This window comes from Pseudophryne corroboree, chromosome 6, assembly GCF_028390025.1.
Source record: "Pseudophryne corroboree isolate aPseCor3 chromosome 6, aPseCor3.hap2, whole genome shotgun sequence".
In the NCBI taxonomy this organism is placed as follows: Eukaryota; Metazoa; Chordata; class Amphibia; order Anura; family Myobatrachidae; genus Pseudophryne; species Pseudophryne corroboree.
The window spans coordinates 376,604,469-376,630,015 of record NC_086449.1 but is presented as its reverse complement, the minus strand read 5'-3'; the positions used below and the strand labels follow the sequence as shown (position 1 = coordinate 376,630,015).

Here is a 25,547-nt window from a genome sequence, read left to right as displayed (position 1 = left end):
AGTGAACGTGGTTTTCGATAACCTCTAATTGTCTGATTGTCCTCAATATACGGTTAAAGTGCTGCCACCTACTTCCAGGCATCTTTAACCAGGGTTTCAGTGGTGTTTACAGCTAAGCCACTGAAAAGCCAGGGCTAGAATGAGTTTCCAGCCCATCGCCGATCGTCAGTTGTGGGCATCCACAGTTGAGGGATCCGCAATTTTGGGTTCGCAGTTTACCAGACATAGGTTGATTGTTTTCCACCATTGCAATTTGCATGACGGGGCTGCCTGGGTCAGAAGATAAAATCGCGCACACCGCCATACAAGCTCTAGTAGATTGAGCACTTTGACTGCAGTCAACAACAGAGTCACGGTCATTATTCCAGTTTGGGGTAGTTCCAAAGCTGGCTGAATCTGTCAGTCCGATACTGACCCTTCAGGTCAATCAGTGCGTCGCTTACTACACATTCAACAAATGAATACCTGCAGTTGGTGACTACAGGTTGAAATCCACAGTGATTCTGGATTTCAACATGAATAAGTACTTAGACGCATCAGGCCTACTTAAGTTTGCAGTAAAAACCATTCTCGCTTTCAAGCGCTACCGTTTTGGCTTCGTATGGCGCCTAGGGTTGTCACAAGTAATGGCTATCGTGATAGCTCATCCCTGGAAGTGATAACAGTTCCGTGTTTTGCAGATCTGCTCATTAAAGCTCCGTCTCAAAACTTCGTCATGCAACGGCCCTTACTAACGTACAATGGCGTCGTTCAGCACGGTTAGATTGTTAACCTAGAAATATCAAGCCTCATTCCGTAACAACTGACTCATGTATAGGGATAATTCAGTGATTACACGGATTTACCTGCCTGAACATACCACACAAACTGTTCGTCATCACGTACAGTTCGTACGCAAGCCACGGACAGTCTTGATCCGTTTGGCCTTTTGCCTATTGGAAAGGAGAGTGACGTCTTTCGACGCACTCTAGTTCGCAAGGAGTCACTCAGGTCATTTTCACCTGGAAGTTCTTGCACGCTCCTACAAGTTCATCAAATAGTACGGTTGTCTCTAAGGGCCAGAGTTTCAATACTCTAGTGGCTCCAAGTACATAATTTTACCGCAGGGACAATGTTCGGCGTCTGGAATTGGATAATTCTAAATATGAAAGCGAGTCTCAGAGGTTGGGGACCTGGGGTCCCAAATGATCAACTTCATAAATCATGGAAGATTTCGGTCAAACGCGCTGCGGCAAGCGGGCCACATGCTCCGTTCTCAGACTGTCCAAGTGCGGTCAGACAACACAACGGCGATCGCATACATCACCGATCAAGGACGGAATCGAAGTCGCATGACCATGCGGCAAGTTGCTCGATGTTCATTCTGGGAGTGAACAGCTGGAAGGCAGCTTATTCCAGGACACTGAGCATTGAATTCTTAAGTGTTCCAGATGTTGGTCCAGCGGTGGAGTTACCCACAGGGGTATCTATTGGCATCTCGGGAAAAAAAAAAAAAAACATCCAAGTATGTGTCCATCCCAGTATGTGTCCAGGACAAGAGCTCCGAAGGCAGCAGCTGTGGATGCTCTCACGATCGCGTGGCTGTACAGCGTTGTGAATCTGTTACAACGTTTACGCTGCTTCCTCGGGTACTAAAATGGATCATACAAGACTCCATGACAGTCATACTAGTGGCGCCACATTGGCCTCGGAGGCCATGATTCTTGGATCTCCGAACTACACCGCTCTCGCCACGTCCGGACCTGTCCCACTAGGGTCAGTTCTTTTACCCCGATTTAGCGCGGCAGCGTTTGACGGGGTGGCTGTTCAAAGCGCTCTCTTAAGAACTGATGGCATTCCAGAATCTGGTATGCACACCATGTTAGGGGCTGGGAAGCCAGTACGGCAGCTCATTATCACAAGGTTTAGCGTGCCTCTATAGGTTGGTGTGACGCTCAGAAGTTTCCAACATCATTTTCAAGTTATCCCGTCTTTTAATATTTTTACAGACTGGGTTTGGTGAAGGATTATATTCTACACTCAAGGTGCAGGTCTCTGCATGTCAATTTACCTGCAAAGGTGTTTGGCTCCTTTGTCGATTGTACACACTTTCCTGCACGGTATCCTCAGACGACCTCCATTTATACCACCTACAGTGCCATGGGACTTGATCTGGTTTTAGGTTTTTTATTTACAGTCTTCATTTGTTGAATTCTTACAACAAGTGGATGTTACATTTATCAATTGGTAAACACTTTTCTCTTAGCCTTAGCCTCTCAGCAAGGCGTGTTTTAACATAGGGTGGCTTGCATGACAAGGCTCCCAATCTGGTGTTTTATGATCATAGGACGGAACTTCGCACAAATTCCGTTTTCCTGTCAAAGATAGTATAATGTCACGCATCAATTAATTAATGTAGTTCCTGGGTTATCAATATGTTCGGGAACTTAAGTTACTTTGAATGTGGTACGCGCACTACGCGTTTATGTAACCCAATCATCAATTGTACGTAGAACAGACACATTGTTCTCTATAATGTAGTGAAGATGGCTTTGCCAGCTTCCAAGCAGACCTTATGTCATACGTCAGGCTTAGCTTCATGATAGGCTACAACGCCTACATCAGGGTCAGACCATTCCACACGTTCTAGGGAACGTCATAAGCGGGCTTCAACCGCCTACATCGGGGTCAGACCATTCCACACGTTCTAGTGAACGTCATAAGCGGCCTTCAGCCGCCTACATCAGTGTCAGACCATTCCATACGTTCTTTGCGAACGTCGGGAGCAGCAGGTCGTGGAGTTTCTACGAAAACTGCTTAGACGAGCTGCTACATGGTCATCAGTGCATGACCATCAGTACGCATATTAGTGCGCTTTTACAGGTTGGCTACGTTTACGGCATCAGCATTTAGCTTTGGCCGTGTAGTGTTACAGGTGCCAAACAGCTCTCCCGCCCAACGGGAAACTTTGGTACGTCCCAAGAGTACTCCAGTGACCCCTAGTGGATGAAAAAGAAAATAGGATTTTGGTACTTACCAGGTAAATCCTTTTCTTTGAATCCATAGGGGGCACTGGACGCCCACCCAGAGCAGTTTACCTGTCTTGTGGTAAGTTCTGTGGATCTTATGGTAACACTTTATCACCAATGCATTCGATGTTATGGTATCAACTGATTGTTATCAGTTACGATATGTGTCAACTTTAGGGTTGACCATTATATTATAATGTTATAGGTTCATATAATGTTATATGTAATTCTCTATGGTTCATCCTCTCTATCACTCCTGTTCGGCCCAGTAAAAATACTGAAGGCTCTATGGGAATATGGAGGGGATGGCCAGTTACTAATTTAAATATTTAAATATGTGCCATTTCCGGCTACGCCCGGTCCATATCCCAAGAGTACTCCAGTGCCCCCTATGGATTCAAAGAAAAGGATTTACCTGGTAAGTACCAAAATCCTATTTTCAGACGTTGCCGTTTGGTCTCTCCACGGCACCGAGAATATTTACCAAGGTAATGGCGGAAATGATGGTACTCCTGCGGAAGCAAGGGGTCACAATTATCCCATACATGGACGATCTCCTCATAAAAGCGAGATCAAGAGAGCAGTTGCTGATCAGCGTAGCACTTTCTCTGGAATTGTTACGGCAACACGGCTGGATTCTAAATATTCCAAAGTCGCAGTTGGTTCCTGCGACTCGTCTGCCTTTCCTGGGCATGATTCTAGACACAGACCAGAAAAGGGTTTATCTCCCGATGGAGAGAGCTCAGGAACTCTTGACACTGGTCAGGAACCTATTAAAACCAAAACAGGTGTCAGTGCATCACTGCACTCGGGTCCTGGGAAAGATGGTGGCATCATACGAGGCCATTCCCTTCGGCAGGTTCCATGCGAGGACTTTTCAATGGGACTTACTGGACAAGTGGTCCGGTTCACATCTTCAGATGCATCGGTTAATCACCCTATCCCCCAGGGCCAGGGTGTCACTCCTGTGGTGGCTGCAGAGCGCTCACCTTCTCGAGGGCCGCAGATTCGGCATTCAGGACTGGGTCCTGGTGACCACGGACGCAAGCCTCCGAGGTTGGGGTGCAGTCACACAGGGAAGAAATTTCCAAGGTCTGTGGTCAAGTCAAGAGACTTGCCTTCACATCAACATCCTGTAACTAAGGGCCATATAAAACGCCCTACGTCTAGCGGAGACCCTGCTTCGCGACCAACCGGTTCTGATTCAGTCAGACAACATCACCGCAGTGGCTCATGTAAACCGCCAAGGCGGCACAAGGAGCAGAGTGGCGATGGCGGAAGCCACCAGAATTCTTCGCTGGGCGGAGAATCACGTAAGCGCACTGTCAGCAGTGTTCATCCCGGGAGTGGACAACTGGGAAGCAGACTTCCTCAGCAGACACGACCTCCACCCGGGAGAGTGGGGACTTCATCAGGAAGTCTTCACACAGATTACAAGTCGGTGGGAACTGCCACAGGTGGACATGATGGCATCCCGCCTCAACAAAAAGCTACAGAGGTATTGCGCCAGGTCAAGAGACCCTCAGGCGATAGCTGTAGACGCCCTGGTGACACCGTGGGTGTTCCAGTAGGTCTATGTATTTCCTCCTCTTCCTCATACCCAAGGTGCTGAGGATAATAAGAAAAAGAGGAGTGAGAACAATACTCATTGTTCCAGATTGGCCACGAAGGACTTGGTATCCAGATCTGCAAGAAATGCTCACAGAGGACCCGTGGCCTCTTCCTCTAAGCAGGACTTGTTGCAACAGGGGCCCTGTCTGTTCCAAGACTTACCGCGGCTGCGTTTGATGGCATGGCGGTTTGAACGCCGGATCCTAGCAAGGAAAGGCATTCCGGATGAGGTCATTCCTACGCTGATAAAGGCTAGGAAGGACGTGACCGCTCAACATTATCACCGTATATGGCGAAAATATGTTGCTTGGTGTGAGGCCAGGAATGCTCCTACGGAGGAATTCCAGCTGGGCCGTTTCCTTCACTACCTACAGTCCGGAGTGAATTTGGGCCTAAAATTGGGTTCCATTAAGGTCCAGATTTCGGCCCTATCCATTTTCTTTCAAAAGGAGTTGGCTTCTCTACCTGAAGTTCAGACGTTTGTAAAGGGAGTGCTGCATATTCAGCCCCCTTTTGTGCCTCCAGTGGCACCTTGGGATCTTAACGTGGTGTTGAGTTTCCTGAAATCCCACTGGTTTGAACCACTCAAAACGGTGGAGTTGAAATATCTCACGTGGAAGGTGGTCATGCTATTAGCCTTGGCTTCGGCTAGGCGTGTGTCAGAGTTAGCAGCTTTGTCACATAAAGCCCCTATCTGGTTTTCCATGCGGATAGAGTAGAATTGCGGACCCGTCCACAATTTCTGCCGAAAGTGGTTTCATCCTTTCATATAAACCAACCTATTGTGGTGCCTGTGGCTACTACTGACTTGGAGGATTCCGAGTTACTTGATGTGGTCAGGGCTTTGAAGGTTTATGTAGCCAGAACGGCTAGGGTCAGGAAAACAGAGTCTTTGTTTTATCCTGTATGCTTCCAACAAGCTTGGGGCTCCTGCTTCAAAGCAAACTATTGCTCGCTGGATCTGTAACACGATTCAGCAGGCTCATTCTGCGGCTGGATTGCCGCTGCCAAAATCAGTTAAGGCCCATTCTACTAGGAAGGTGGGCTCTTCTTGGGCGGCTGCCCGAGGGGTCTCTGCATTACAACTTTGCCGAGCGGCTACTTGGTCAGGTTCAAACACTTTTGCAAAGTTCTACAAGTTTGATACCCTGGCTGAGGAGGACCTTGTGTTTGCTCAGTCGGTGCTGCAGAGTCATCCGCACTCTCCCGCCCGTTTGGGAGCTTTGGTATAATCCCCATGGTCCTTACGGAGTCCCCAGCATCCTCTAGGACGTTAGAGAAAATAAGATTTTACTTACCGGTAAATCTATTTCTCGTAGTCCGTAGTGGATGCTGGGCGCCCGTCCCAAGTGCAGACTTCTTCTGCAATACTTGTATATAGTTATTGCTTCAATAAGGTTAAGTTATGGTTGCATCAGGGTTTGACCTGATGCTCTGTTATTTGTCATACTGTTAACTGGTTGTTCTCACAGGTTATACGGTGTGATTGGTATGAATCTTGCCCTGGATTACCAAAATCCTTTCCTTGTACTGTCAGCTCTTCTGGGCACAGTTTCTCTAACTGAGGTTTGGAGGAGGGGCATAGAGGGAGGAGCCAGTGCACACCAGAATCTAAATTCTTTCTTAAAGTGCCCATGCCTCCTGCGGAGCCCGTCTATCCCCATGGTTCTTACGGAGTCCCCAGCATCCACTACGGACTACGAGAAATAGATCTACCGGTAAGTAAAATCTTATTATTATTATTATTATTTTTTTTTAATACCGCTTATGGCACCATGGCTTAATAATGTATTCCACAAACCGTTTTCTCTCCAACTCCAGACTCCTTTCCACTCACACTCCCTCCTCTTTACGTCCATCTGCAATGACTGTCTCCTCACCTAGTCCATTGTCACTTCTTGCCATTCCTGCCTTCAGGATTTCTTCCATGCTGCTCCCAACCACTAGAATGCCCTCCAACTCTTAAGCTTCCTAACTTTTTTAAAAGTGTCCTTAAACTTCATCTCTTCATTCAAGCATTCCTCTTAACGCCAGCATATGGTCTGTCCCCTATGCCTCTAATATAAATGGAAGCTGCTCAATCAATTTAGTAATACCTCTCAGGTGCTTAAAAGGGAGGGGTTATTCTGAGCAACAACAAAAAACACACGCAACAGGTTTTCCCCAGCATACAAAGCGGTATTAGCAATAGGATTTAAACACTACATGGTGGTAGATAGTTTAGAGATCTTAGTTACATAGATCTGCAAAGATATGGTTAAGCTTATAGGCCAGGGGTGGGGAACCTTTTTCTTTCTACCAAGGGCCATTTGGATATTTATAAAATCCTTTGGGGGCCATACAATTATCAACTTAAAAATTAGCCTGTCTCCCAGTAGTTATTCCCCTTAGTGGTACTGGGTGTGGCCAAATAAAATGGGACGCGATACACACATGCCCCCAATAGTGCAGTGCTAGATACAGTTCAGTGCCAGATACACAATTGCTGCCGCAATGCCAGATGCACATTGCCTCACCCCACTGTGCTGCTCTCCGCTGCTGCTGTTTCAGGGGAGGGGAGGAGAGCGCAGTGTGAGCCTCTCCTGCCCCTTAGTGCTCTGTCCGGCGGCGTGTCTCAGCGGTCAGGGCAGGGAAGAAAGCGCAGCTATGTTGGGAGGCGGCAGCGTGTAGGACTTCACTCCAGCCGCCGGTTCGTGAGCCAATCACAGCTCGTGGACCGGCGGCTCCTGATTGAGCCTGACAGCGGAGACCCGCTGGACTGAGGGGTGGTGTGTCTCACTGACGCACTCCAGCGGATGGGCCGGAATAAACAGCTTTGCGGCCTTATACGGCCCGCGTGCCGAAGGTTCCCCACAACTGCTCTAGGCCAACATCAAGGCTTCTGTGTCTGCACATATTCCATTTAGAATGTAAACTATCATGAGCAGGGCCCTCTCCCCATTGTTTATGTAAATTGCAGACACTAATTCTAAATTGTATAAGCTGTTACAGGTAAGTTAACCATTTTTAATCTGTTTGTGCTTAGCCCTGTGTACGGCATTATGGAACCATTGTGGTGTTGTGTACATTTAATACCGCTATCAAGTTTTTATGTGCAATATTTTACAGTTTGCTTTTTCTCTTCTTTCCTTCTCTCTGCTGCCATCTTGTGGCACCATTTAGTATCTCTGCTCAGAGCAATTTTGCATTGGGAGCAGTGGTGAACGCCACGTTTGGCTCAATCATTGAACTGACCTTTTACATCACTGCACTGATCAAGGGGGCACGGGAGGATAACAAGTGCTATGAAGAAGTGGTGAAATCTGCCCTAACTGGGACGGTTCTGGGGTGTGTCCTCTTTGTTCCTGTGAGTTATTGGCAAAAAGTCTTTGGCACAGTGTGTGTTGTATTTAATTGTAAATCTTTTTACTATAGCAAATGCTTTAATACTAAAACTACATCTCTGTGAAGAACACTGGATTATTTGGTTCCTTGAACTTTATCCTATTTAGAATCTAGCTGGCTTACCTTCCCCCAGACTATCGGTTATGGTACCACCTGGTCCATCCCATATAACATATTTGGTTGTTTATTTAGCTTGGTTGTGTTTTGTCTAATTTAGAAATGCATCACAGGGGAAGAGAAAACTGATGTGTAAATGGTTGGACGCTCTAATGGTAATACAGGTACACCACCGATTTTCCGGCATCCTCGGTTCCAGTGCCGTGCCGTGCCGGATTATCGATTTTGCCGGATTAACGGTGGAAACTAATTTTGCACCTTCAGAACATTTCTAAAGCAATAAATAGTAAAATATATGCTACACCTGCAGTGCCCTCAGAAGCTGTATTCACTGGCATTTATGCGCGCTGTGTCTTCCGCCCATGTGCGGTACTTGCTGTGACCTTGGACGCCATAACAGCCCCACTGATGCTTGCTGTGTCACCTGCAGTGTCCGTGGAAGCTGTACCCACTGACACTTGCGCGTATTGCGTGTTACGCCCATGCGCAGAAATTGTTCCGGATTAAAGGATGTCCCTAACCCCCTTTAATCCGGACAAATCAAAATTGTCCGGATTAAAAGAGGTTACGGATCATCGGTTGCCAGAAAATCGGTGGTGTACCTGTACTTAAATTGAAGTGCATTTTAGACCGAATAAAGTTCAAAAGGAATGTTTTTTTTGTTGGAATTCTTCTTAAAATATAAGATCTTATTACAACGGTTTGGTTTCCAGCACTGTAGTTACTGCTTAAAGAAGAATATCATTGAAGACTTTGAAGAGTAAAGTTTTTCAACTTTTTTAATCACTTTTTTGCAGGGTTTGTGCATGATCATTGGAGGAATAAAGCATCGGGAACAAAGGTTTAATAGTAGGTCAGCTGGTGTGGGCTCTGCTCTGCTCTTCATTTCTGTAGGAGGTGAGAGTCCTCAGAGGGTTCCAACTGTGTGTCTGTATGGTATCTTTGTTTTTTAGGGTTTGGGGGTTATTAGTAGATAGTAATCTGCACTCGCATCCAAGCTGAATCATCCGTGGGGTGCTCCACAGGGGTGACATCTCATGTTCCACAAATATGTCCAGTAAGGTCATTCAGACCAATAGAGGGCACTCGCCAGTCTTAAAATCCAGTATAGTCTTTATTAAATCATCACCATTTCATAAGAAGTCGATTATACTGTATAATAGATTTTTTTTTTTTTTTTTTTATATTTTTTTAAACAAATCTGTTCAGGCTTAGACTATCATTTAAGATCTGGGGCACAGTTAATCTATAAAAACATCCATTTCTGCTTAACAGTCTAAAAATATATGGCTTATATATTTGAAAACAACTTTAGTGACTACCATATGTACTTTTTGTTAGGCATTCTTATGGTGTTTCGGTCTTCACATCTGTAGAATGTGTGTATACCCATGTATGTAATATTGTATTTGCATACTGTGCGTTTTATTAATGTTTGCACAGTGTACAACAAATTCAGTTTAAAAATACACCAGTATTGTGATGTTTTAGGTGTATTTGCTCCCACCCTATTCTCCAAAGTGTATGGGAAAATGATCTGTGGAGAGTGTGTGAACCTTGGACTTAATGCATCAGACAAGTACCTCTGCCAGAATTGCCACACAGAGTTGGTAAGTGTTTATTAAGGTGTGTTTACAGATGGAGCAGACTCTGCCATAAATGGTGCCCAAAAGCTAATGAGAATGTGTAAAATCTAACAATCTGTGCCCTGAAGCATCATTTACCGTACATTCTGTTAGCCGCTATCACAATCCTTGATGACTATAGAGAGTCAGCATATCCTACTAAGCTGACAGCTTGGTATCTTGTGTCTCTAACATTCTGTAAATGTACTGTAGCACTTAATTGGATGTAGGCCCAGAACACCTGTTATATAACAATTTTAAGAAAAAAAGCCGTACAAAGGTATCCTTCACTGTCCTTGACCATTTACTACATTCTGTTGGTGGATGTCATTTCCGTAAGGTGACCACCACCTTTTTTTTTTTTTTTTGTGGTAGTTTAATACATCAGACGCCCCTATTGAGTTTGTGATTGTATAAACTCAATTTCCAAGGTCTTCAGAAACTAGGCCTGTTGGTGTTCCCATTGGCTCATCAAGCGCTACTGGCTGCAGGGTGCCATTAAAGGTCACTGCATACCAGCTGCAGTTTGTACGAAGGTGGGGTCTTTGCTTGGCTTGGGTAATTTTACATTAGGTGATTTTGTAAACAATATTTCTCTAACGTCCTAAGTGGATGCTGGGGACTCCGTCAGGACCATGGGGATAGCGGCTCCGCAGGAGACAGGGCACAAAAATAAAGCTTTAGGATTAGGTGGTGTGTACTGGCTCCTCCCCCTATGACCCTCCTCCAAGCCTTAGTTAGGTTTTTGTGCCCGTCCGAGCAGGGTGCAATCTAGGTGGCTCTCCTAAAGAGCTGCTTAGAAAAAGTTTTTAGGTTTTTTATTTTCGGTGAGTCCTGCTGGCAACAGGCTCACTGCATCGAGGGACTTAGGGGAGAGAATTTCAACTCACTTGCGTGCAGGATGGATTGGATTCTTAGGCTACTGGACACCATTAGCTCCAGAGGGAGTCGGAACACAGGTCTCACCCTGGGGTTCGTCCCGGAGCCGCGCCGCCGACCCCCCTTACAGATGCTGAAGATTGAAGGTCCGGAAACAGGCGGCAGAAGGCTCTTCAGTCTTCATGAAGGTAGCGCACAGCACTGCAGCTGTGCGCCATTGTTGTCACACACTTCACACCAAGCGGTCACGGAGGGTGCAGGGCGCTGCTGGGGGCGCCCTGGGCAGCAATATTTAATACCTTTATGGCAAAAGAATACATCACATATAGCCATTGAGGCTATATGTATGTATTTAACCCATGCCAGATATCTAAAACTCCGGGAGAAAAGCCCGCCGAAATAGGGGGCGGGGCTTATTCTCCTCAGCACACAGCGCCATTTTCCTGCTCAGCTCCGCTGTGAGGAAGGCTCCCAGGACTCTCCCCTGCACTGCACTACAGAAACAGGGTAAAACAGAGAGGGGGGCATTTTTTGGCGATATTTTGATATATTAAGCTGCTATAAGGAACAACACTTATATAAGGTTGTTCCCATATATATTATAGCGCTTGGGTGTGTGCTGGCAAACTCTCCCTCTGTCTCCCCAAAGGGCTAGTGGGGTCCTGTCTTCGATAAGAGCATTCCCTGTGTGTCTGCTGTGTGTCGGTACGTGTGTGTCGACATGTATGAGGACGATGTTGGTGTGGAGGCAGAGCAATTGCCGATAATGGTGATGTCACCCCCCAGGGAGTCGACACCGGAATGGATGGCTTTGTTTATGGAATTACGTGATAATGTCAGCACATTACAAAAATCAGTTGACGACATGAGACGGCCGGCAAACCAGTTAGTACCTGCCCAGGCGTCTCAGACACCGTCAGGGGCTATAAAGCGCCCTTTACCTCAGTCGGTCGACACAGACACTGAATCTAGTGTCGACGGTGATGAAACAAACGTATTTTCAAGTAGGGCCACACGTTATATGATCACGGCAATGAAGGAGGCTTTGCATATCTCTGATACTGCAAGTACCACAAAAAGGGGTATTATGTGGGGGGTGAAAAAACTACCTGTAGTTTTTCCTGAATCAGAGGAATTAAATGATGTATGTGATGAGGCGTGGGTTAACCCAGATAGAAAAGTGCTAATTTCAAAAAAGTTATTAGCATTATACCCTTTCCCGCCAGAGGTTAGGGCGCGCTGGGAAACACCCCCTAGGGTGGATAAGGCGCTCACACGCTTATCAAAACAAGTGGCGTTACCGTCTCCTGATACGGCCGCCCTCAGGGATCCAGCTGATAGGAGACTGGAAACTACCCTAAAAAGTATATACACACATACTGGTGTTATACTGCGACCAGCCATCGCCTCAGCCTGGATGTGCAGTGCTGGGGTCGTCTGGTTGGATTCCCTGACTGAAAATATTGATACCCTGGATAGGGACAGTATTTTATTGACTATAGAGCAATTAAAGGATGCTTTCCTTTATATGCGAGATGCTCAGAGAGATATTTGCACTCTGGCATCGAGAGTAAATGCTATGTCCATATCTGCCAGAAGGAGTTTATGGACGCGACAGTGGTCAGGTGATGCGGATTCCAAACGACATATGGAAGTATTAGGGGGAGGAATTATTTGGCGTCGGTCTATCGGATCTGGTGGCCACGGCAACTGCCGGAAAATCCACCTTTTTACCTCAGACCCCCTCCCAACAGAAAAAGACACCGTCTTTTCAGCCGCAGTCATTTCGGTCCTATAAGAACAAGCGGACAAAAGGACAGTCATATCTGCCTCGGGGCAGAGGAAGGGGTAAGAGAGGGCAGCAAGCAGCCCCTGCCCAGGAACAGAAGCCCTCTCAGGGTTCTGCAAAGCCCTCAGCATGACGCTGGGGCCTTACAAACGGACTCAGGAGCGGTGGGGGGTCGACTCAAGAATTTCAGCGCACAGTGGGCTTGCTCACAGGTGGACCCCTGGATCTTGCAGGTAGTATCTCAGGGTTACAGGTTGGAATTCGAGAAGTCTCCCCCTCGCAGGTTCCTAAAGTCTGCTTTGCCAACGTCTCCCTCAGACAGGGCGACAGTATTGGAAGCCATTCACAAGCTGTTTTCTCAGCAGGTGATAGTCAAGGTACCCCTCCTACAACAGGGAAAGGGGTATTACTCCACGCTATTTGTGGTACCGAAGCCGGACGGCTCGGTAAGACCTATTCTAAATCTGAAATCTTTGAACCTGTACATACAAAAATTCAAGTTCAAGATGGAGTCACTCAGAGCACTCAGAGCAGTGATAGCGAATCTGGAAGAAGGGGACTTTCTGGTGTCCCTGGACATAAAGGATGCTTACCTGCATGTCCCAATTTGCCCTTCACATCAAGGGTACCTCAGGTTCGTGGTGCAAAACTGTCATCAGTTTCAGACGCTGCCGTTTGGATTGTCCACGGCACCTCGGGTCTTTACCAAGGTAATGGCCGAAATGATGATTCTTCTGCGAAGAAGAGGCGTATTAATTATCCCTTACTTGGACGATCTCCTGATAAGGGCAAGGTCCAGAGAACAGCTGGAGGACAGAGTAGCACTAACCCGACTAGTGCTGCAACAACACGGGTGGATTCTGAATTTTCCAAAATCTCAGTTGACCCCGACGACACGTCGGCTGTTCCTGGGAATGATTCTGGACACGGTTCAGAAAAAGGTGTTTCTTCCGGAGGAGAAAGCCAGGGAGTTATCCGAACTTGTCAGGAACCTCCTAAAACCAGGGAAAGTGTCTGTGCATCAATGCACAAGAGTCCTGGGAAAGATGGTGGCTTCTTACGAAGCGATTCCATTCGGCAGATTCCACGCACGAACTTTTCAGTGGGATCTGCTGGACAAATGGTCCGGATCACATCTGCAGATGCATCAGCGGATAACCTTATCGCCACGGACAAGGGTGTCTCTTCTGTGGTGGATGCAGAGTGCTCATCTGTTAGAGGGCCGCAGATTCGGCATACAGGACTGGGTCCTGGTGACCACGGATGCCAGTCTGAGAGGCTGGGGAGCGGTCACACAGGGAAGAAACTTCCAGGGAGTATGGTCAAGCCTGGAGATGTCTCTTCACATAAATATACTGGAGCTAAGAGCGATTTACAATGCTCTAAGTCTGGCAAAACCCCTGCTTCAGGGTCAGCCGGTGTTGATCCAGTCGGACAACATCACGGCAGTCGCCCACGTAAACAGACAGGGCGGCACAAGAAGCAGGACAGCAATGGCAGAAGCTGCAAGGATTCTTCGCTGGGCGGAAAATCATGTGATAGCACTGTCAGCAGTATTCATTCCGGGAGTGGACAACTGGGAAGCAGACTTCCTCAGCAGACACGATCTACACCCGGGAGAGTGGGGACTTCATCCAGAAGTCTTCCACATGATTGTGAACCGTAGGGAAAAACCAATGGTGGATATGATGGCGTCCCGCCTCAACAAAAAACTGGACAGGTATTGCGCCAGGTCAAGAGACCCTCAGGCAATAGCTGTGGACGCTCTGGTAACACCGTGGGTGTTCCAGTCAGTGTATGTGTTCCCTCCTCTGCCTCTCATACCAAAAGTACTGAGAATTATACGGCAAAAGGGAGTAAGAACGATACTAGTGGCTCCGGATTGGCCAAGAAGAACTTGGTACCCGGAACTTCAAGAGATGCTCACGGAGGATCCGTGGCCTCTACCTCTAAGACGGGACCTGCTTCAGCAGGGACCGTGTCTATTCCAAGACTTACCGCGGCTGCGTTTGACGGCATGGCGGTTGAACGCCGAATTCTAAGGGAAAAAGGCATTCCGGAAGAGGTCATTCCTACACTGGTAAAAGCCAGGAAGGAGGTGACTGCACAACATTATCACCGCATTTGGAGGAAATATGTTGCGTGGTGTGAGGCCAGGAAGGCCCCCACGGAGGAATTTCAACTGGGTCGATTCCTACATTTCCTGCAAACAGGATTGTCTATGGGCCTCAAATTGGGGTCCATTAAGGTTCAAATTTCGGCCCTGTCGATTTTCTTCCAGAAAGAATTGGCTTCAGTTCCTGAAGTCCAGACTTTTGTAAAAGGAGTACTACATATACAGCCCCCGGTTGTGCCCCCAGTGGCACCGTGGGATCTTAATGTAGTCTTGGATTTTCTCAAATCCCATTGGTTTGAGCCGCTCAAATCGGTGGAGTTGAAGTATCTTACATGGAAAGTAACCATGCTACTGGCCCTGGCTTCAGCCAGGAGAGTATCAGAATTGGCGGCTTTATCATATAAGAGCCCATATCTGATTTTCCATACGGACAGGGCAGAACTGCGGACGCGTCCTCATTTTCTGCCTAAGGTGGTGTCAGCGTTTCACCTGAACCAGCCTATTGTGGTGCCTGCGGCTACTAACGATTTGGAGGATTCCAAGTTGTTGGACGTGGTCCGGGCATTGAAAATATATATTTCAAGAACGGCGGGAGTCAGAAAGTCTGACTCACTGTTTATATTGTATGCACCCAACAAGATGGGTGCTCCTGCTTCTAAGCAGACGATTGCTCGTTGGATTTGTAGCACAATTCAACTTGCACATTCTGTGGCAGGCTTGCCACAACCTAAATCTGTCAAGGCCCATTCCACAAGGAAAGTGGGCTCATCCTGGGCGGCTGCCCGGGGGGTCTCGGCATTACAACTCTGCCGAGCTGCTACTTGGTCAGGGGCAAACACGTTTGCAAAATTCTACAAATTTGATACCCTGGCTGAGGAGGACCTTGAGTTCTCTCATTCGGTGCTGCAGAGTCATCCGCACTCTCCCGCCCGTTTGGGAGCTTTGGTATAATCCCCATGGTCCTGACGGAGTCCCCAGCATCCACTTAGGACGTTAGAGAAAATAAGAATTTACTTACCGATAATTCTATTTCTCGTAGTCCGTAGTGGATGCTGGGCGCCCATCCCAAGTGCGGATTGTCTGCAATACTTGTACATAGTTATTGTTACAAACAAATTCGGGTTGTTATTGTTGTGAGCCGTCTGTTCAGAGGCTCCTACGTTGTCATACTGTTAACTGGGTTCAGATCACAAGTTATACGGTGTGATTGGTGTGGCTGGTATGAGTCTTACCCGGGATTCAATATCCTTCCTTATTGTGTACGCTCGTCCGGGCACAGTATCCTAACTGAGGCTTGGAGGAGGGTCATAGGGGGAGGAGCCAGTACACACCACCTAATCCTAAAGCTTTATTTTTGTGCCCTGTCTCCTGCGGAGCCGCTATCCCCATGGTCCTGACGGAGTCCCCAGCATCCACTACGGACTACGAGAAATAGAATTATCGGTAAGTAAATTCTTATTCTTACCCTCCTGAGCGATATTGGTTACAATATTGGCCAGTGTCTATGCTGCCAGCGATGGCTGATGCGTGCTGCTGTTGCCTGTACATGCAGCTCAACTATCAGATGCTGCATGTTCGGTCCGGCCGTGGCATGACATCACTGTGCTGCAGCATAACATCGCATTCTCTTCATTCAAGTGAATGGGGCGTGTCGCGGGAGTGCCCAGCCGGACAGGGGTGCGCTCGGCGATAGACGTGGCTTCATTCGTATGTCGGCAACCCGGGAGGGGAAAAACTACGTAATATCGCTCCTACAGCGTATCGCTTAGTATGTACCCACTATTAAGATGGGTACACAGTGGAGCGATGTCTTTCCAAAATGCTGCTCTGGAAAGACATATCGCTCAGTGTGTACTGAGGATTGCGTGCTCCCGCAAACACTTGCGACAGTCTCTATGGTTTGATGTGCTGCACATCAAACTAAGTGTACTCATTAGCAACCTGGTAACTATCGCAGTGTGTGTATGCCCGTCCGGACGGCCACGTCTGCCACCCCTTTGTGATTTTGCCATGAATTTATGCTTGAACAAGGGAGTGTAAATGGCAGAATGTCAGTAGTGCAGAGGGGTGTGATACTGGTGACTGGTATTCAGGATGCCGGTGGTCAAAAGACAGACAGCGGCATCCTGATGGTGATAATCCAGACAAGGGACTGGTAAGTTTTCTTACCTTAGGTCACAACACCCGGTGGTCAAGAGGCGCTGGAGACGCAGGGGAGCAGAGAGCTCTGTAAAAGGCAGACGGTAGCTAGGTCCACCCACCGGAAGGCCATGTGTATTTATTTTTAATACATTTTCTCTGACGTCCTAAGTGCTGGGACTCCGTAAGGACCATGGGGAATAGCGGCTCCGCAGGAGACTGGGCACAACTAAAAGAAAGCTTTAGACTAACTGGTGTGCACTGGCTCCTCCCACTATGACCCTCCTCCAGACTTCAGTTAGAATCTTGTGCCCGGCTGAGCTGGATGCACACTAGGGGCTCTCCTGAGCTCCTAGAAAGAAAGTATATTTTAGGTTTTTTATTTTACAGTGAGATCTGCTGGCAACAGACTCACTGCTACGAGGGACTAAGGGGAGAAGAAGCGAACCTACCTGACTGGAGGTAGCTTGGGCTTCTTAGGCTACTGGACACCATTAGCTCCAGAGGGATCGAACACAGGACCCGACCTCGATCGTTCGGTCCCGGAGCCGCGCCGCCGGCCCCCTTACAGAGCCAGAAGCAAGAAGTGTTCCGGAAAATCGGCGGCAGAAGACTGCTGTCTTCAACAAGGTAGCGCACAGCACTGCAGCTGTGCGCCATTGCTCCTCATGCACACCTCACACTCCGGTCACTGATAGGTGCAGGGCGCTGGGGGGGGGGCGCCCTGAGGGCAATATAATACACCTTGACTGGCAAATCTACACCATATATAGTCAGGAAGGCTATATAGGTGTAAAAATACCCCTGCCAGAATTCCAGAAAAAGCGGGAGAAGTCCGCCGGAAAAGGGGCGGGGCTATCTCCCTCAGCACACTGGCGCCATTTTTCCCTCTCAGCTCCGCTAGAAGGACGCTCCCTGGCTCTCCCCTGCAGTGTCAAGCTACATAAGGGTAAAAAAGAGAGGGGGGGCACTAAATTTAGGCGCAGTATATATAATATAAGCAGCTATAAGGGAAAAAACACTAATTTATAGTGGGATCCCTGTGTTATATAGCGCTCTGGTGTGTGCTGGCATACTCTCTCTCTGTCTCCCCAAAGGGCTTTGTGGGGTCCTGTCCTCTGTCAGAGCATTCCCTGTGTGTATGCGGTGTGTCGGTACGGCTGTGTCGACATGTTTGATGAGGAGGCTTATGTGGAGGCGGAGCAGATGCCTATAAATGTGATGTCACCCCCTGCGGGGCCAACACCTGAGTGGATGGTTATGTGGAAGGAACTACGTGACAGTGTCGACTCCTTACATAAAAGGTTTGACGACATACCGAATATGGGACAGCCGGCTTCTCAGCCTGTGCCTGCCCAGGCATCTCAAAAGCCATCAGGGGCTCTAAAACGCCCGCTACCTCAGATGGCAGACACAGATGTCGACACGGATACTGACTCCAGTGTCGACGACGATGAGACTAATGTAACTTCCAATAGGGCCACACGTTACATGATTGAGGCTATGAAAAATGTGTTGCACATTTCTGATGTTACCCCAGGTACCACAAAAAAGGGTATTATGTTTGGAGAGAAAAAACTACCAGTAGTTTCTCTGACGTCCTAGTGGATGCTGGGAACTCCGTAAGGACCATGGGGAATAGCGGCTCCGCAGGAGACTGGGCACATCTAAAGAAAGCTTTAGGACTATCTGGTATGCACTGGCTCCTCCCCCTATGACCCTCCTCCAAGCCTCAGTTAGATTTTTGTGCCCGACCGAGCAGGGTGCAATCTAGGGGGCTCTCCTGAGCTTCTTAGATAAAAGTTAGTTTTAGGTTTTTTATTTTCAGTTAGACCTGCTGGCAACAGGCTCACTGCATCGAGGGACTAAGGGGAGAAGAAGCGAACCTGCCTGCTTGCAGCCAGCTTGGGCTTCTTAGGCTACTGGACACCATTAGCTCCAGAGGGATCGAACACAGGCCCAGCCTCGGAGTCCGGTCCCAGAGCCGCGCCGCCGGCCCCCTTACAGAGCCAGAAGCAAGAAGAGGTCCGGAAAATCGGCGGCAGAAGACATCAGTCTTCATCAAGGTAGTGCACAGCACTGCAGCTGTGCGCCATTGCTCCTCATGCACACCTCACACTGCGGTCACTGATGGGTGCAGGGCGCTGGGGGGGGGGCGCCCTGAGCAGCAATATTAACACCTTGGCTGGCAAAAATACATCACATATAACCCCCAGGGCTATATGGATGTACATTAACCCCTGCCAGAATCCATAAAAATGCGGGAGCAAAGTCCGCGAAAAAGGGGCGGAGCTATCTCCTTCAGCACACTGGCGCCATTTTTCCCTCACAGCTCCGTTGGAGGGAAGCTCCCTGGCTCTCCCCTGCAGTTAATACACTACAGAAAGGGTTAAAAAGAGAGGGGGGGCACAATTTAGGCGCAGTATACAATATATATGCAGCTATAAGGGAAAACACTTTTTTATAGGTGCTATCCCTGTGATATATAGCGCCCTGGTGTGTGCTGGCATACTCTCCCTCTGTCTCCCCAAAGGGCTTTGTGGGGTCCTGTCCTCTATCAGAGCATTCCCTGTGTGTGTGCTGTGTGTCGGTACGGCTGTGTCGACAGGTATGTGGAGGATAATGAGGTGGAGGCGGAGCGAATGCCTGTAAATATGTTGTCGCCCCCTGCGGGGTCGACACCGGTGTGGTTGAACTTATGGAAGGATTACGTGAAAGTGTCAACTCCTTACATAAAAGGTCGACGACACGGAACAGCCGGCTACTCAGCTTGTGCCTGTTCCAGCGTCTCAAATGTCATGGGGGGCTTTAAAATCGCCCGCTACCTCAGATAACAGACACAGATGTCGACACGGATACTGACTCCAGTGTCGACATCGATGAGACTGGTGTACCCTCCAAATAGGTCCACCCGTTACAGGATTGAGGCAATGAAAAATGTATTACACATTTATGATTATACCCCAGGTACCACATAAAAGGGTATTGTGTTTGGTGAGAGAAAACTATTAGTAGTTTTTCCTACATCTGAGAAATTAAATGAGGTGTGTGAGCAAGAGTGGTCTTCCCCCGGTAAGAAATTGATAATTTCTACAACGGTTATTGGCAGCGTACCCTTTCCCGCCAGAGGATAGGTCACGCGGGGAAACACCCCATAGGGTAGATACAGCGCTTACACGCTTATCAGAAAAGGTGGCACTACAGTCTCCGGGTACGGCCACCCTGAAGGAACCTGCTGATAGAAAGCAGGAGGTTACCATATAAGATATGGTCACACACTAGGGCATTATATTGCGACCAGCCGTTGCTTCGGCATGGATGTGCAGTGCTCCCGCTGCGTGGTCAGATTCCCTGTCGGAAAATAACTATGGATAGGGACAATATTTTGCTGAAAATAGAGCATATAAAAGACGTGGTCTTATACATGCATGAGGGATATTTGCCGGCTGGCATCAAAAATAAGCGCTAGGTCCATTGCCGCCAGACGGGGGTTATGGACTTGGCATTGGTCAGGCGATGCCGACTCGAATCGGCACATGGAAGTTGCCCTATAAGGGGGTAAAACTGTTTGGGGATAGTTTTTCAGACCTCGTTTCCACAGCTACTGCTGGGAAATTGAATTTTTTGCCACAGGCTACCCCACAACAAAAGAAAGCACCGTATCATCAAGTACAGTCCTTTCGGCCCCAGAAAAGCAAGAGGGCTAGAGGCTCATCCTTTCTGCCGAGAGGCAAAGGTAGAGGAAAAAGCTGCAACACACAGCTAGTTCCCAAGAGCAGAAGTCCTCCCTGCGTCCGGTAGGTCCACAGCATGGTGCTGGGGCTGCTCAGGCGGACCCGGGTACGGTGGGGGCTCGTCTCAGATATTTCAGCGGACAGTGGGCTCTCTCACATGGATCCCTGGGTCCTTCAAGTAGTATCTCAGGGGTACAGGCTGGAGTTCGAGACGTTCTTCCCCCCCCGCCGTTTCCTAAAATCTGCCTTACCGGCACCTCCCTCTGCCAGGGAGACGGTGTTGGTGGATATTCAACACTATAATCACAACAAGTGATTGTCAAGGTGCCCCTCCTTCAGCAAGGAAGGGGTTACTATTCCACAGTGGTTGTGGTACCGCAACGGTTCGGTGAGACCCATCTTGAAATTAAAATACTTGAACTTTTATATCAGAAGATTCAAGTTCAAGATCGAATCGCTCAGGGCGGTTATTACGAGCCTGGACGAGGGGGATTATAGGGTCTCCCTGGACATCAAGGATGCGTACCTGCATGTCCCCATTTACCCCCCTCACCAGGAGTACCTCAGATATGTGGTACAGGACTGTCACTATCAGTTCCAGACGCGGCCGTTGGATTTGTCCACGGCACCGAAGGTCTTTACCTAGGTAATGGCCGAAGTGATGATACTCCTTCGCAAGAAGGAAGTTTTTATTATCCCGTACTTGGACGATCTCCTGATAAAGGCGAGGTCCAAAGAACAGTTGGTAGTGGGGGTAGCACTCTCTCGGGAAGTGCTACAACAGCACGACTGGATTCTCAATATTCCAAAGTCACAGCTGGTCCCGACGACACGTCTTCTGTTCCTGGGAATGTTTCTGAACGCAGACCAGAAAAGAGTGTTTCTTCCAGTGGAAAAAGCCGAGGAGTTGTCATCTCTAGTCAGAGACATCCTAAAACCAGGACAGGTGTCGGTACATCAATGCACACGAGTCCTGGGAAAAATAGTAGCTTCGTACGAAGCATAATTCCATTCGGAAGACTCCACGCAAGGACGTTCCAGTGGGACCTGTGGGACTAATGGTCCGGGTCCCATCTACAGATACAACAGCGGATAACCCTGTCAGCAAGAAACAGGGTGTCGCTGCTGTGGTGGCTGCAGAGGGCTCATCTACTAGAGGGCCGCAGATTCGGAATACAGGACTGGGTCCTGGTGACCACGGATGCCAGCCTTCGGGGCTGGGGTGCAGTCACACAGGGAAGAAATTTCCAAGGAGATTTCGCTTCACATAAATATTCTGCAGCTAAGGGCCATTTACAATGCCCTAAGCCAAGCAAGGCCCCTGCTTCAGAACCAGCCGGTACTGATCCAATCAGACGACATCACGGCGGTCGCCCATGTAAACAGGCAGGGCGGCACAAGAAGCAGGATGGCGATGGCAGAAGCCACAAGGATTCTCCGATGGGCGACCTACACCCAGGAGAATGGGGACTTCATCCAGAAGTTTTCCAAATGCGGGTAAACCGTTGGGAATGACCACGGGTGGACATGATGGCGTCCCGCCTCAACAAGAAGTTGAAAAGATATTGCGCCAGTTCAAGGGACCCTCAGGCGATCGCTGGGGACGCTCTAGTGACACTGTGGGTGTACCAGTCGGTTTATGTGTCTCCTCCTCTACCTCTCATACCCAAGGTACTGAGAATAATAAGAAGGCGAGGAGGGAAAACCATACTCGGGGTTCCGGATTGGCCATGAAGAGCTTGGTACCCGGAACTTCAAGAAATGATCTCAGAGGACCCATGGCCTCTGCCGCTCAGACAGGACCTGCTGCAGCAGGGGCCCTGTCTGTTCCAAGACTTACCGCGGCTGCGTTTGACGGCATGGCGGTTGAACACCGGATCCTGAAGGAAAAGGGCATTCCGGAGGAAGTCATCCCTACGCTGATTAAAGCTAGGAAAGAAGTAACCGCAAACCATTATCACCGCATATGGCGAAAATATGTTGCGTGGTGTGAGGCCAGGAAGGCCCCAACGGAGGAATTTCAGCTGGGCTGTTTCCTGCACTTCCTACAGTCAGGGGTGACTATGGGCCTAAAATTGGGTTCCATTAAGGTCCAGATTTCGGCTCTGTCGATTTTCTCCCAGAGAGAACTGGCTTCACTACCTGAAGTTCAAACTTTTGTTAAGGGAGTGCTGCATATTCAGCCCCCTTTTGTGCCTTCAACGTGGTGTTGAATTTCCTAAAGTCACATTGGTTTGAGCCACTTAAAACCGTGGACTTGAAGTATCTCACGTGGAAAGTGGTCATGTTGTTGGCCTTGGCTTCGGCCAGGCGTGTATCAGAATTGGAGGCTTTGTCATGTAAAAGCCCTTATCTGATTTTCCATATGGATAGGGCAGAATTGAGGACTCGTCCCCAATTTCTCCCTAAGGTGGTATCAGCCTTTCATCTGAACCAACCTATCGTGGTGCCTGCGGCTACTAAAGACTTGGAGGCTTCCAAGTTGTTGGACGTAGTCAGGGCCCTGAAAATTTATGTTTCCAGGACAGCTGGAGTCAGAAAGACTGACTCGCTATTTATCCTGTATGCCAGGCATTCCCAACCACGGTCCTCAAGGCACACCAACAGTGCAGGTTTTAGTGATATCCAGGCTTCAGCACAGGTGACTTAATTAGTAGCTCAGTTATTTTGATTTAACCATCTGTGCTGCAGCCTGGATATCACTAAAACCTGCACTGTTGGTGTGCCTTGAGGACCGTGGTTGGGAATGCCTGCTGTATGCGCTCAACAAGTTGGGTGCACCTGCTTCAAAGCAGACTATTGCTCGCTGGATCTGTAGTACGATTCAGCTTGCACATTCTGCGGCTGGACTGCCGCATCCTAAATCAGTGAAAGCCCATTCCACGAGGAAGGTGGGCTCTTCTTTGGCGGCTGCCCGAGGGGTCTCTGCTCTACAACTTTGCCGAGCAGCTACCTGGTCGGGTTCAAACACGTTTGCAAAGATCTATAAGTTTGATACCCTGGCTGATGAGGACCAGTCGGTGCTGCAGAGTCGTCCGCACTCTCCCGCCCGGTCTGGAGCTTTGGTATAAACCCCATGGTCCTTACGGAGTCCCCAGCATCCTCTAGGAAGTAAGAGAAAATAAGATTTTAGACCTACCGGTAAATCTTTTGCTCCTAGTCCGTAAAGGATGCTGGGCGCCCGTCCCAGTGCGGACAAAATCTGCAAGGCTTGTATGTAGTTGTTGCTTACATAAGGGTTATGTTACAGTTGAGATCAGTCTTTAGCTGATACTGTTTTGTTCATACTGTTTACTGGTTGCGTATATTCCAGGTTATACGGTGAGGATGGTGTGGGCTGGTATGAATCTTGCCCCTAGATTAACAAAATCCTTTCCTCGTATTGTCCCTCTCCTGAGGTCTGGAGGAGGGGTATAGAGAGAGGAGCCAGTGCACACCCATTCTGAAATTCTTTATAGTGCTCATGTCTCCTGCGGAGCCAGTCTATACCCATGGTCCTTACGGAGTCCCCAGCATCCTCTACGGGCTAGGAGAAAAAGATTTACTGGTAGGTTTAAAATCTTATTTTTGCCACTAGAATGTGATAATCCCGAAAGTACAGTGGTGGCAAAGTCCTGCATCAGTTCACTGGAACATGTTTCCCCCCCCTCTTACTTCCTAGAGGATACAGGGGTCCACATTAATACCATGGGGTATAGACTGGTCCACTAGGAGCCATGGGCACTTTAAGAATTTGATAGTGTGGGCTGGCTCCTCCCTCTATGCCCCTCCTACCAGACTCTGTTTAGAAAATGTGCCCGGAGGAGCCGGTCACTCTGAAGGAAGCTCCTAAAGAGTTTTCTGCATTTATTTTACATGTTTGTTATATTCAGGCAGGGCTGGTTGGCACCAGCCTGCCTGCTTCGTGGGACTTGGGGGGGTGGGAGAGAACGGCCCAACCTCTTGAAGGGTTAATGATCCCGTTCCCCGCTGACAGGACACTGAGCTCCTGAGGGAACTATTCGCAAGCCCCACCATGGCGAGCGTACATTCCCGCAGCACGCCGCCACCCCTAACAGAGTCAGAAGAATGAAGAGTGGTGTGTACTGAGCCGGTGTCCCGGTTAGCGGGGCGCTGGCCATTATGATGGCACAAGGGTATGGAGACGCGCTGCTTTTAAATGGGGCGGAATGCGTCTCCAGACACAGTACACGACTGCGTCTCGGTACACAGTACCCAAACTGGCAAACACAGCCTTAAAACGGTTCTGCTCCATTTTAAGCACAAAAATTAGCTCAGCCAGTATAAAAAAAAAGTGGGAAGACCGTGTGCCATTGAAGGGGCGGGGCTAAACTGAGAGGATCCAGCAGCTCAACAGCGCCATTTTCCCTCTGCAGTGGACAGACATTGACTGACAGGGATGCGCAGCTCCTCCGGTGTGACTCCAAATGACCTCAACGGTACCAGGGGGTCATAGCAGGGGGAAAGCGACTATTAGTGTCCGAAGTCCACTATCAGGGTACTTTGTCTGCGACCTGGCTAAGCTTGGCATTAGCGGTAAGAGCGCGTGGGGACTGGCTCCAAGCAACTCTGTGTCTCTGTGTGTGCGCTGTCGCATTTACATTATGTCAGGCAAAGAGTGTTTCTTGTACAGCAGAGTGTTCCTCTTCACCAGGGGGCTCACTACTGGGTACTCGGGGTTCACAGAATAGCAGGGCTGAACCGGAGTGGGTTAATTCTCTTAAAGGAATGATCTCCACTCTTTCTACAAAATTGTCACGCAATACTTAAAACCGACTATGGATGAGTTTATGAACAGAGACTCTGTCCCCAAAACAGCATCTCAATCCAGTGGCGTAACTAGGGGTCCACAGCCACTGCGATCGCGTGGAGGCGCGCAGGGCTGCAGGGTGCCCTAGCCACCGCCACTGATTTCTGCTGGGAAGGACACGGAGAGCACAGCGCGCGCCTCTCCTGTGTGTCCCTCCTGGGTCTCCAGCGGCAGCGGTGTGTCTGTTTAATGAAGTGCCCATTCGTGAGCTCTGATTGGCTCACGAACCGGCACTTCATTTGACAGACACGCCACTGCTGCCGGAGACGCAGGAGGGACTCGCAGGATAGGTGCGCGCTGTGCCCTCCATGTCCTCCTTCCCAAAACTCATAGCA

General features: G+C 48.8%; 1 protein-coding gene across 2 annotated transcripts in view; it reads left to right on the top strand.

Annotated features, from left to right (window-relative positions):
* The window catches only part of LOC134932375 (uncharacterized), a 287,377-nt gene that overhangs the window by 198,323 nt on the left and 63,507 nt on the right, over positions 1–25,547 (top strand). For both annotated transcript variants that reach the window (XM_063926742.1, XM_063926741.1), the window contains 3 exons: positions 7,782–7,965; positions 8,918–9,017; positions 9,612–9,730. In XM_063926742.1, coding sequence (XP_063782812.1) covers positions 7,782–7,965; positions 8,918–9,017; positions 9,612–9,730 — 403 coding nt within the window. The remainder of the gene's footprint in view (positions 1–7,781; positions 7,966–8,917; positions 9,018–9,611; positions 9,731–25,547) is intronic.